Source organism: Gouania willdenowi, chromosome 14 (assembly GCF_900634775.1).
Source record: "Gouania willdenowi chromosome 14, fGouWil2.1, whole genome shotgun sequence".
Classification (NCBI taxonomy): Eukaryota; Metazoa; Chordata; class Actinopteri; order Blenniiformes; family Gobiesocidae; genus Gouania; species Gouania willdenowi.
Genome location: NC_041057.1, coordinates 12,895,209 through 12,908,813, shown reverse-complemented (window position 1 = coordinate 12,908,813; position 13,605 = coordinate 12,895,209). Strand labels below are relative to the sequence as shown.

The following is a 13,605-nucleotide window of genomic DNA, read 5'->3' as shown; positions in this document are numbered from 1 at the left end:
GTGAATTGCAAATGTTTTCCTGGTGCTTATATGGCTTGATTGCAAAACTCAAAACTCCTTGAGAATCCTTACATTTTCCTCAAATTATGACATTTTTTTGCTTAATTGAATTGAAATTGATCACAAAATCTAGGAAATTTAAAGTGAAAATCCTGTAGGCACTTATTGCTTTGATATTGTCAGTTTCTGACATATTTTGTGTATTTTAATTATACATCGAAGTGCAAACTTATATGGTACAATAATTTTGAAATTACTTGTTTTCCTTCATAAAATCCGTGGCCCAATGAGATCAAACTGGTCCGTATTTATCCCCTGAACTAAAATGAGTTTGACAGCCTTGATTTACTAACTCCAGTCAGTAAACCTGATTGTGATCAATCACCTCTGCAAAAAGAGCGAGAACTAAAAAACTTGCAGTACAGTGGCCCTGTCAGCTGTTTTTGGGTTTTAGTTTAACCATTTAAAAAAACCCTGCAGACCACCAGAGCTGTGTGACTGACGGTGTTTAATTTAGACGACAATAAGGAGCCACAAACAGCCGACACACAGAGAAGAAAGGACTTTAATTAAATATTGTGAGAGTCAAAAAGCATTTTACACTTCAAAGTTAAAAATAATGATAAAAAAAAAAATCCAACATTATCATTCCTACAGTAGTTTCCTCTGGTCTTTCCTCCTCCACACTGACACAGCTGATAATGTGTGTATGAGCGACGCCCATCGCTGCAGGCTCAAAGGTTGGGTTAAGCCATGATACAAGTTTTTACTCACGAAACAAGTGCTTTCCATCAGAGTTTCAACAAACCTCTTTTTACATGTTCCTTTACAAGTATTTATAACATGTACCAATGAAAAAAACAAACAAACTTTGGAACACACACACACACACACACACACAGTCGCAGACACACATACTCACGGAAGCACAAATTCAAAAGTGGTCCTCCAGACCCGTGTTTAGGATCAAATAAATAGGTGGCCTCGACTTTTAAAAAAAAAGGTAAAATAAAATAGAACAAACGTAGAGAAAACATCAAAGGCAATTCAACCTTTTCTTCCTCTCTTTCAGCCTTCATGAACCAAGAATATCCGTCCAAGTATCCATCGCATGAGGGACGAACACAGACAATCATAGACATATAGGAATGAACTGCACACAATGGAACAAATATATGCAAAAACATTCAACAGTAACAGTATGAACAACATCATGAGAAAAAGTCTTCCTTCTTTCATGTGTGATCACAGTGTCTCACATTGTGAATATAAAAAAAAAAAGCTGCGGAAGCTTTAAATCTAAACTTTTATTTTACTATAAAATAGGTGTTTTTTGTCCAATCAGATGATTTGTTCAGCCCACACTTATGTGAATCATGTGTGGCAGGTGTATGTTTGTTACCCAAACACACCAAGTCATAAAAAAATTCTTTGTTAATGTGCTTTAAATTTACAAAATTGCATATCTCTTGTCTTTTCATTTGTGTTAATAGTTTCATTTCCCAGTTTCAAACTTATTCTTCACTGGGACGCCAGTTGAACTAGAGCTTAACAGGCTGTAGAGTATATTTCTTTCTACTTTATGGAGTACTTTGTGATTTTGCCGTTTTTGGAGTGTTTGACTATTTTATTGTTGAGTCGTTGCCTTTTGTCTTTGAAGCTCTAAAGCTATGTTCCTTTATGTTTCCATTTTTGTTCATCTTTGCATTGCATGGGGAATGTAAGGGCAAGAAAAGCTATAGGGAACATGGGCTGGGTTTAGACCATCATGAGATATGTTAGTTCTAACTTGCATAAAGGTGATTAATAATTGTTCTGACAGTGGAGATTTACGTATGGTTTAGAGACAGTGGCTCTGCCTCATGTACAGAAAATTTGAAGGTGGCAGAAGTAAAGACTGAGCATGACCAGTATACATTTCATAGGAGCAGCTAAGGTGGAGAAGTTATTAAGGCCAAAATTAGGAGACAAGAGATGATATATACATGTTGGTGTTGCAGATCCAGCTAGAAGTTTATTTAAATAAAGGTGAGGCAACTGCATTGATGTAGAAACCATTAAACCTGCTGGGGACGATAAATCAAATTTTTTTGTAACGTAAAAACCTCATTGATGAATAAATCAAAGATATTTCTTCTGAAAAATTGAAGAATTTACTCACAAACAAATGTCAACGGTTGAAACTGCCGCTCACAAGCTTGTTAAGTGGTTATTTGACTTAAACTTTGGAAATTGTTTGTGCATTGCATTGTGGGATCGGGAATCTCCTAGAATTTTCAAAGTTGAATTTCTGATAGGAAGTGTTTGTTCGCCGCGCAAGGAAGACAGCGATTAGCTCGAAGACATTTTTGTTCTGGTTTGTTCTCCGTGACGTCACTCCGTTGAACGTAAGATTTTGGCCATTTTTGTTTTTTTTATTTCCATAGAAAGCCATGATGTCAACATCTGAGATTGTTTTTGCACAACTTTCAATCCATGAAAACACCAGAAATGTCATTTTGGCAGAGTTTTTGGGGTCACACTGGCATCAGTAGTGGATGAGAACAGGTACAGTTTCAAAAATCTTATAGATCTTCCCCAGCAGCTTCAAAAAAAAAAAAGAAAAGAATCAGAGGAAGAAGGAAGACCTGCTCGAACAATATTTGACAAACTCATGAAGGGTAGTTTTTTGGAAGTTGAGATGTAGGTTCTCTATACTGTAGTTCCTGTAAGTTTGGAGTTCTGTTTAAATTAATAACTATGACCTTTTTCCTATCCCATTCCATAGGCCCATTCCTTAAATTTGCACATGAAATATAAACAGATATCAAATATGTCAAATACAAAGAAAAACTAATTAAGATTGTTTAGGTATGAAAGTCTCAGCTGAGAACTTTGGGCAAACTGAACTGTTGCAAAAAAATAAAAATAAAAATAAAAAAAAGGGAATTTAAGCCACGTTACTGCCCTTTGCTATAAAACTGACACTTAGTTTCTGTCTTAATGTCACAAAACAAATACTTAAATGTAACATTTATGAAGTAACTAGGCTGGCTCCTGCTGTGACAGGTTTCAATCCAGGAGTGCCATCTATTTTAAGCTTGTGATGACTGACAACAAATAATCTTGTCACCTCAGCTGCATGTTTTGCACGACCTAAAAATGAGTGCTTCTGTGTGGACTTGACATTTGTTGGTTTGTTTCTCCCACTCAAATATGAAGAGTTACTCTTCACGAAGGCAAATCTCATGCAAACACAGCTCACTCATTGGCAAAAAGTAAAAAAAAAAACAACAACACAGCAAACAGGATAGGATGATACAAAACCTTATTTTAAATGTCCAACAACAAACTCAGAGTCAAAATGACAGGAATTGTTTTAAGATGAGTTTCTGCATTGAATAAAGGTCATCTGTGGCTGAGGCTGGAGTGTAATGGATGTGGTCTTGCGGCGAATTTGGGGACATTTGTGGTCATTTTGGGGTAAAATCCTTGACAGTGAAGCTGTTGTTGGCACCCTGTGCTCACACATTCCCGTGTGGGGAAGTAGTAGCGCTCATTAATGGCCTTTTTTTTTTTACACAGATCTTTCCTGTCAGATCAGTCCTGAATCAACACTAAAGAGAGTTATATTTCCTTTTTGGCTGCTGCATGGTGGAAGTAAATCTGTTTCTGGTTAGTTAAACAAGTGATTTTACTCTCTGTGCGCACATTGTTGGCTGCAGGGCATGTTTTCAAAGACGTAGAGTGTAGGAGCAGCAGGGCGTGAGCGCTGGAGGAACTGGAGAATGGCTGAAACTGCAGGTGGGAGGCATCTGATACTTGGGCTGAATGGCTGAGCACAGTCTCTGGGGTGTGTGAGGAGGAGTAAAAGCGGGTCTTCGGTTTGGCTTTTCTGTGTTGGCTTGATTTAAACCCTGCGACTTCATCAAGGGTTTGACTCTCTACTACTGTTAGGCATCCTTCACATTATATTCCTTCATTTAAAAAAAAAAAAAAGAGAAAACTTTATAAATATGAAAATCCCTTATGTAGGTTACACCAGGAAGAAAATATTCACATGGTAACTGTTGCACAAAAAGTAAAACAAATAAAGTCAATCAAAAGGGGACTCTCAAAAATAAATACACTTTCTGTGTCCAGAGAGAGTCCGAGTGTAGACGTGGCCGTTCTCCTATAAAAGCATCATAGTGTACAAAGTATAAACAATGTGTTTTCCTGCAAACAGTCTTGTTTATTTGTTCTCCTGTTTAGCTCGCAGTTGTGTTTTGTCTTAAGAAAAAGGGCCTGAGTTGGGTTTTGTTCCTTCAAAATCGGGACAGCTGCATCCTTCATCGACCGGAGTCCGACATCGCACAGAATTCTCTGTCGGGGAGCGTGTGCTTTGTTCAGCTCACACACAGTCGCACACGCAATCATGCACTCGCACCTTTACATAGGCGGGATGATCATTCCTGGGATTGCTGTCATGGGTAGAAGGGAAAAAAAAAGGGATGCAGGGGAGACAGAAAAGAGAGAATTATAATCACACAGACGTATTTACCTCATCAACAGTTTCTTTTCGAGCCTGTTACCATCTGTGCAGCTGTCTAAAGATTCACTAGATAAAAGCAAGCCCAGATCAAGCAGAGGATGAACCATTTCACTCCTTTTCTCTCACTCACACTCTCACACACACACACTGCACATCAACAGTTGGTGCACTTCACTGCACTTAAGCGTGACAGCTTGCATCATAGCATGGGTTGTCTGTAAACCCCAGGGATGGGTGTCAACATGCGAGGAGCTGGGACCAGCCCAAATCAATGCACACACATGCAGGTGTGCATCAGTTCTCAATCTGAGGTTTATTCCGACTTTCTGCAAAAGTAGGCTTTTGACAGCACATGACTTTATCTATCTAGAGAAAATATTTTATTTGGACAAATGCGCAAAATAATTCATCTTCTACGTAATACTTAAAACCTTGGAGAATAACTGAGGGGTGAATATGAGTGTAGGAGGAAGATGTGAAGGTGAGAGAGGAAGGTGGAAAAAGGAACAAAATGAAGATGAGTATAAATATATTTGAACGTCTGCAGATAAACCTGGTCTTGCAGCTACGAACCATAGATGGTTAAAAAAAAAGATGGACGGGACATCCTCCCGAGAAAGTGAAGCTTTTTTTTTAGCCTCCTCGATGATAACGAATCGGATGTTGGTCAAACTGTAAATATTTGTTGCATATTTTTTTTCCAAACCTAAACTCTGCTGTGATCATTAGTTATTATCACCCTAAAGTGTGTTCAAGTGCTCATTTTTCTGTGAAGTTTGTTTTAAATAAGTTATTTGAGGTTGAAAAACGGAATTTTACGTCATATATGACGATGATTGACAGCCGATGATTGGGCAGTACGCTAAATGGGCCGGACATGTTACCAGGGCTCCTCCCGTAGGACCCTACTGCACAGACTCTGGCTCTAAATGACATCAAATTTGCAAGATGGCTGCGCTCCTAAGCGCTGTATTATGTCTTCAAGAACATTCAGTGGGAATGGCTACAGTGCACGCCCACAGGTCCAAAGATCTAAAAAACTTTTCAAATTTGTAGCTTCATATCATAACTGCAACATTCATTAGGGAAAGTCTTTTGCCAGAGCTTAGTTGGACTGCATGCAAATGTATGGTGGAGCATTAGTACCAGTACAAGTCGTAGTAATCCAAAGTAGTTGCAAACTATGTTCGATTTTGTGTGATTGTTGGCTGCAATAATGACAGAAAGAAGCCTCAAGATTCTAACGGGACTGGAAATAAAACCCTTGAAATTTCTGATGAAAAATATTTTGTGCTTTAGGGAAATTAATCAATCAATCGTGCAAAGTGTGCATGCTTGTAGAGGTGAAAGAAGAGAATAGTTGAGGAACATACTTCAGGTGAAGGCCAGGCCTTGTAGAGAACTGGCTGCTGAGTACTTGCTAGAGTCCACAAATGTTTGATCTGTTAGAGAAAAGTAGAGGGGTAAAGTATGAAGAAAGAAACGTTAGAGGTTAGGAGGAAAAGTCAAAGATGAAAACAGATTTAGAAAGCTTTAACATTCATAAACAAGGGCAAAAAAACAACAACAATGAAGCTAAAAAAAAAAGGTTTTAGGATTCATGGCTCCAAAAGAAGAGGGAAGATAATGTAGATTCACGTTTAAGTTATATCTAAAATAAAGTAACATAATTATTTAAAAAATAACAGAGTTCAAACGGAAATTATGAGTTTAACAAGAGCACTAAAAAGCGCGAACCTCTGCCAAGCGACAGGTGCTCAAAGGGCATCGTTAAAACCAATGGAAAGGTGTAAACCGAAAAACTCCTTGGAAGGAAAACCCCCTGAATTAATCAGCATGGGTTTTCCTCCCCCTGACGGACTGCCACGGTGAATTACCTTGGAGCCCGTTGCCGTTGGCACTGTTGCAGGATGGTGGAGGGGAGGATGAGGGTCGGACCACCGGGGCGAAGGCAGACTTCTGCTTAACAGCCGCCGAGACCATGTTGGCTGGAGAGAAGGAGAAGACACCAGAGGAGGAGGAGCAGTTGGAGGGTAGAGAGGTGGAGGAGGCCATGGTGGGACTGGATGGGACGACTGAACAGGAGGGGCATAGAGAGAGAGAGAGAGATTAGTGATGGACATAAAATAGATCAAAAGATCTAATGTCTTTGACTGGACACATGTGATTGTTAATGATAATAAACACATTTCTATCAGATCTTTAAAAGCTGTGACAGGTTTAACAATAAACCATTATTTGTCCATTTTTAACGCATTGTACCTTCAAATGTTGCATCATGTATACTATATGCATCCTTTTTTTTAAGTCAGATCTTCAGATTTTTTAAACTTCTTTCAACACCATCAGAGAGACAAAACAGTTTTAGAAAACAAACAATACTGAATATCTCCCATATTTCTTTTTTCCATTCTTTCCTCTAATTTCTGTCATCTTATCCGGAGTGGAGGAACATGTCGTCGGCACCAGGGAGGGAAAGGGTGTGGCTGTCACATCAAAGACACACAAGGAAGGAGGGAGGGAAACTAGATGGACGACAAAACTATGCTACAAGCTATAAGTTGGTGATATCTTTTGAAGATACAGTGACAGAAGCCCCATGAGGGGAATCTTGATCTAAGACGTTCACTTTCTGAGCACATTGGTGTGTGTGTTTTGGCATATGTGCCGCTACATGCATGTGGAGGGTACAGTTGTGTTTTTTTTTGTGAGCGAACATGCACATGTTTACTCACTGGCATAAGGCGAGTTGGCTGCAGAGCCATTGAGGAAGGTGGGTGAGCCTCCAAGGTTGGTCATGCCGGTGTTGTTAGCATAGCCGTTCATGGTGCTGGTGACTGAGGTGTAGCTGGTCTGCTGAGGAGTAGAGCTGGGCACGTAACCATGAGGTGACACGCTACTGCTGCTCCGTACAAAACCTGTCGTAGGAAGAGGAGGAGGACAATTCCTTATTGATGGGTTTCAATGATTTGATTTGGAACAAACCAACTGAGCAAATCCAGGTTTAAGGGTTACTGTTCTACTTGTTTTTTATTAGATAAAATCTTAGTGTATCCCTCAAAGATGAATGCATCGAACACCATTTACTCAAAAAGGAAAGGAAAAAGTTCAAAATTGCCACTTTAAAGTTTGTTTTCATCATCACCTTAAACAGTCTGTTTTTTTTTTTTTTTTTTTTTGACATTTTGGCACATTGCATTGTGGGATGTGGAGTCCTGTAAATGGATGCATAAGTGTTTTTATTTCTATTTTTCTTGTGTTTCTTCACCGGACAAGGACAGTGATTCGATTGTTCTAGTTTGTTCCTGGTATTCTTTCCGATATCAGAATCAAGTGAACACACACTCTATGCACTCTTTTCTGCGACCACATCCCACAATGCAATGCGCAAAAACATCATCAAACGGAGCATTTTTGGTGATGATGACAAACTTTCAAGCACCAATTTCAACTTGTTTTTCCTTTTCTTTTGATTCATTGATCCATCAGGACTACGCTAAGATTTTATCAAATAAAGACAATGATCGGGTGTAGCAGCTTTAATGCTAATCAGTGTTTACAAGAAAGAGAAAAAATACATTTAATTTAGAACAACGCAGAAACTGTTTTACAGCCATCACAAAAAAGTTGTTTTCGGACATGACATTTCAACATCTGCAAACCTGAACAGGACAAAAGGGCTTCATGGAAAAGATGGAGGAAGCACCACTTATAAAACAAAAAAGTGTTATTGGTTTTTTAAATTAATGGCACTTTAACAAAACCCATTTTCTTCTGATACTTCGTGCAAACCTTGATAAAACCCGATCCAACCAAACCACTTAGACTGGCTGCTATTGATTTTTTTTCTTTTTTTGCTCTCACCCTGATTGGATTGAGTTGGCTCAGATACATTGACAGACAGCTGCCCAGTGAAGGAGTTGACTCCCATCATGCTGGTGTGGGTGGAGCCAGAGAGCTGGGTGTGTCCTCTGGGGACACTGTAGAGAGCTTCTGCAATGTCCGCTGCACGTTTAAGGATGATTTCCTGCAAAATGAAGACAATTGTGATCAGAACAATCTCATCAACTCCCTTTCTTTTCGCACTCAGTCACATGTTTTCTCTCTCACCTGGTTATTATGAGGCAAACCATACAAAGCTTCAACCAAGTCGGCCGCTCGCTTCAAAATAACCTCCTAAACAAAAACAAGAACAAAGAACCTGTTATTTGTATTGGTTGATCTTATAAGAAGAAACTTCTGTGCTTTTTTTCTTTCATATTTAGAGGAATGATGCATTTAACAACTTGTAAGAAATCTAACACATTTCTTCTTTTATCTATTCAGTGCCTTCTCACGGTAAACAAATTGCTCACTTCTCCTTTTAAAGACGTATCATTTCCTGTCAAGTCGAATGTTTTTTCTTTTTTTTAATGCATCTAAAGAACATCCTAAAGTGGCAGGTATTTTTAAGGCACAAAGTCTTTTTCTAAAGTGCTCTGTAGGCTCATTAGCTGTGCTTCTCTCTTTAAGTCACACTGAAGTGAAAAGGTATCATTAGTTTTAGTTAAGAGCTGCTCTGTTCGAGTAACCGTGCACTTAAAGGGCTCTATTCTCCCATGTGGAAAAAGCCGCGCAGCTGCGCTGTGCTATTCTCCCCCTGTACTTAAGTCAGTTGCTGCGCGCCTTCATCCCAGTTACGCACTGTGGGCTGAGCGTCCCTGAAATGTGGGTGTTCCCCTTCAAATCACCTTTACGCGCATTCTCCGGTGTGCGTAAGTCCTTTTCCTCTTGCGCGCATCTAACCCTGGAATAAGTGCAGCGCCCCGATAAAGTGAAACATTATATTGCACTAGAAATATGGACTTAGTTACATTTGAAGCCACACAGACATGTGCGTCGTGCAGCAGCAGCTGTGATCACTCAGCTGCTGCTGCACGATTAATTGAAACTCTGACAGACACAAACTGTTTTCATACTATGTCCAACGTAAAGTCACAGTTTGATCCACTACAGAGTGAAATAAGCTGTCATATGCAGATGAGGATGGACCAGAAACTGTTCCCACACATATATTAATGAGGCTCAGGTCACTTTAAACTATTTATATTTAAAACGACGTATTATGGAAGCCAATAGTTCTGTTTCACTGCAAACATCCCTCTGTGTTAAAGCAGGATGATCTGCGGCTGGGTTATTTCCTCATATCTCCAGCGCATCTAACTCGGTCACGCTTTACAGCGATGAGAGAAGTGCGTAACTGCAGGAGTACAAAAAAGCACTTAAGTCCAGACGGGAGAATAGACCCCAAAATGATCTGCATTGTTTCTGGATGTCGGCACATGTAAGGATATTATTATTATTTTTTTCATTCTCTTGATAAAAACTGTGTTTCTTGAGTTTGCCTCACTTATTTCCCAATCTGCTTCCTCTTCCGCCTTCATCAATCTTTACCTGTCCTCCTTCCTGCTCCACCTCCACCCCAGGGAATGTCATCCACTGCTTCTCCAACCTTTTTCTTTTTCTCAGTCCTTTCACTAATTCCGCTCCTCCTCATCTCTCTCCCACACTCGCTCTCCTCTTGACGCTCACCCCGAGGTCTAAGGTGTCTTGTTTAACAGCTAATGTGTTGTGGCTCTCACAGCGAGAGGCGTAGCAGCAACAGAGAGCAAATTACTCTGTGCTTCTCAGTATTAACCTGCACCGTGTGACACACACACACAAACACACACACACACATACATACACATACACATACTTATGGCTGGCTGCTGGTGAGCTCTCCTGTGATTATGTTCCTGATAGAACATATTGCTTCTGTGTGTGCGTGTGTGTGTCACACTTACACACAGGAGGTCACAGAGTTAGTCAGCAGTTCTAGTGTGCCTGTCCACGGTGCTGAATTCAATCTTTTACACTATATTATGGTCCAGCTGACTCTCCGTTAACCAACCTCATTATTATCCTTCTGTAGGTACACACACACACACACACACACACATTGCGCGCACACACAGAAACTTGATCCCAAGAGTGTGAATGGTTCCAGTAAGGCCAGTAACTGATAAACGGGAAGGAAAGATGATTCTCCCGTGACATCATCATTATCAGCTCTGCAGGCTTCTGATGCTTCATCATTCACAGACACTCTGACGGCTGGAAATAAACTCTTTGTTCTGTTTTCTGCCTTTTATAAAACTCGCACATCAACTAATTAATTTCAGGTATAGCTTCTCTGATGGTTTCAACGGGAAATCTGCTGTCATATTCTGAAAAATAGCTGAGACAGAATTGTGCTGAAAACGCATAAGATTCAACAAGGAGAATCATTATTTAGGTTTGATGAATTGAGAAAAATTAGGAAAAGCTGTTGTCGTTTACTTCATTATGTCCAAACATAATGATTATGAAAAGATTATTTCTGAATGTAGTCTCAGATGTTTGTCTGCTAGAACACAGACACATGTATCCGCTCACTAAGAGATCAGTGTTTGAACGTTAGCGAATTAGCCTTTGAGGGGGAAGATGAGGGTTTTAATTAGAGTTTGGTCAACAACGATATTGGTATTAGGCAAAGGTGTGGACTCGAGTCATAAATTGATGAGTTTAAGACTCAACTTGACAAAATCACGAAGGATTTGCAACTTGAAAACAAATGACTCATGACTTCGCTCGGACTTGAGCTTGTTTAATCGGAAATACTTGATTCCTACCCTTCCATGACAAAATATTTTATAAAATGCAATTATTGTTAAAGCTGATATCCGGAGTTTCTGATAAACCTATATTAATGTATGATTCTTTTGAAATGCGAAAAAATACCTAACTAGTCTTTGAATATGGGCTACAGCCAGTGGTCATTCATATACATTAATGTATATACAGTAAGTCCCTCCTTCATCCTATAGACTCCTATACAAATGGAAACAATTGCTGAGTGCACCCAGCCAATAGGCTTCGACTTCCTGTGTTTGAGACTGTCAATCAAAGTGAATGCGGAACTGTGCACAGAAACAAGGCCGCGCGTCACAACAGCAAACAGGTAAATATGATTTTGGCTCGTACCTGACCTATAGACCTATATCGGTGCGACCTTATTATGTTCCGCGATGCGCGTGCAGGAAAGTAGAGGCGTGGCTTCTAGTAGATTGGGAGAGGAAGTGAGGCTGTTTAGGGCGGGACATCTAGACGTTTCTCAGAAACTCCGGATATCAGCTTTAACGAGCAATAATATATTTTTACCCTTGCAACACGGCACTGCCATGAGAGGGAAAACTGGATTTTCATCATCGCCATCGTCTTCTTCTTCTTTTTCTTCTTCTTCGTCTTGGCATGTTGCAACCAACTTGAATATGTTCATATCCCCACCTACTGTACATGTTTTATTTCACTACTTTAAACCCAAATTCGACTTTAATTTACAGCTCCACCTATAAACAAACTGACAGCCAATCAGGAAGTAGCTGAAAACATCAAGCTGGGCTGGGACGTGCGCTCACTAGCAGAGTGATATACTTTAGTTTTAAAGATTATACAGTGATTAATTATTGATTTGGAAAAAAAATTATTTTTAAACATTTTTAAATCTAAAAAGATGCTGGATTGATTTGTTTATAAAAGCATCAGATTATATCACAGTTACTTAACAAATATGTACTTTGTTCAAGTAATTCATTGCTTGTATCAATTGGATGAACTGGCTCTGTAAAATGGCACTAACTGTGGTACGTTATGTACTCATGACCTGTTAAGACTTGGCTTGGATTTTACTCGGGATTTTAGTGACATGACATGACATGACTTTGACGGTTCTTTTTTTTCTTAAGATTTTTATATTTCGATAGCACTTTGAAAAAACTAATGTTGTAATTTGTGTTATATAAATAAAGTTGAATTGAATAACTTGAGACATGGGTTGCAGTGACTTGTTCCCACCTCTGGTTAGGTACTGGATGCAAATATCGAGGTGTATACTTGTACTTGTAAAAAAATGCTCCAACACCACTGATGTAATTGTCGCCTCAAAATCAATTACATTGGATTTATCAATGAGGCACCTTTAAGGTTAGTGAGAGTGACAATAAAAAGGGAATTAAAGAACTTTCGCAACAATAGGAACTCGTATTAGTTCTCGTTCTGTCAGACAAACTTATTTTTTTATCAACGAGGGCATGGATTAAAAACTTTCTGAGTGGAGCAGGTTTACAACCTAAGACTCCAGTGCAAAGATCAGAATAAGTGGAATGGATGCAACTGTAGTTTAGTAAATGTCGCAATTTATTCATATTTATTTTGTCAGATTTGGTTGCACTGTTGTTTTTTGACATGTGAACCACCAGATAAGCACTAACAGAGGATGTTTTGGGATCAACTCCCTCCTACGTGTTTCTGTCTATCAACTGCTGCCAAGACTCTTTCTGAATAAGTCAAGTAGTGACAGCAAAAAAACAAAACTTCCTGAAATGTTTTGTCCTAAACCACAGGTCTTGCTCCGCTTGTTTTATATCATAAATCAGGAATTTGAAGCTTTAATCACTTTGTCCCTACATTTCAAGCATTGTCAAGTATTTTAAAAAAAAAACATACCTGACACAGACCTGTCTGTCATTTCATTTTATGTCATGTCAATCATTCCATTTTTTTTTTTAAAGGAAAGTTGATGTGATGCAAAGACTATTTCAAGATATTTCAGCCTTTGGTAGCATCTATTTCTGTCTAGTTCATGATATACGGTAAATAAACATAAAACAATAATGTGCGTAGGCAGAAGGTGAGTGAAAGAAAAGCCAGATCTGCTGGCAGAGAGAAAGAATAACAGGAGGTGTCTGGGAGCTTTTACTGTGTGAGTTATGACCAGCACTAATGTGATAACCATATATTATACACACACAGGCAGTCACACACATGTCGTGCACATTAGGACCAGGAAATGCTGAGCTGAAAGTCTGCAGGGTCAGATGTGTGTGTGTGTGTACCAAGCGTATGCCAGACACGACACACACACATGACTTATTCGTCCTAATGCTGCCACATTAGCTGCTTGATCTTCTTCTAATGTGCCATTAGGGATGCTGTACATGTAGGGTCACACCTTATACTAAAGTGATGTCATA

The 13,605-nt window shown here is 39.3% G+C and overlaps 1 protein-coding gene across 2 annotated transcripts in view; it reads right to left on the bottom strand.

Moving 5' to 3' along the window:
• Positions 1-547: 547 nt before the first annotated feature.
• The window catches only part of LOC114475810 (transcription factor COE1-A-like), a 100,531-nt gene continuing 87,473 nt past the window's right edge, over positions 548-13,605 (bottom strand). The window contains exons 12-17 of one of the 2 annotated variants that reach the window (XM_028466926.1): positions 8,624-8,689; positions 8,378-8,540; positions 7,249-7,431; positions 6,391-6,588; positions 5,887-5,955; positions 548-4,442 (exon numbers count right to left, since the gene is read on the bottom strand). In XM_028466926.1, coding sequence (XP_028322727.1) covers positions 5,888-5,955; positions 6,391-6,588; positions 7,249-7,431; positions 8,378-8,540; positions 8,624-8,689 — 678 coding nt within the window. In that variant the 3' untranslated portion in view covers positions 548-4,442; position 5,887. The remainder of the gene's footprint in view (positions 4,443-5,886; positions 5,956-6,390; positions 6,589-7,248; positions 7,432-8,377; positions 8,541-8,623; positions 8,690-13,605) is intronic. The other variant, XM_028466927.1, reaches the window with a different exon arrangement.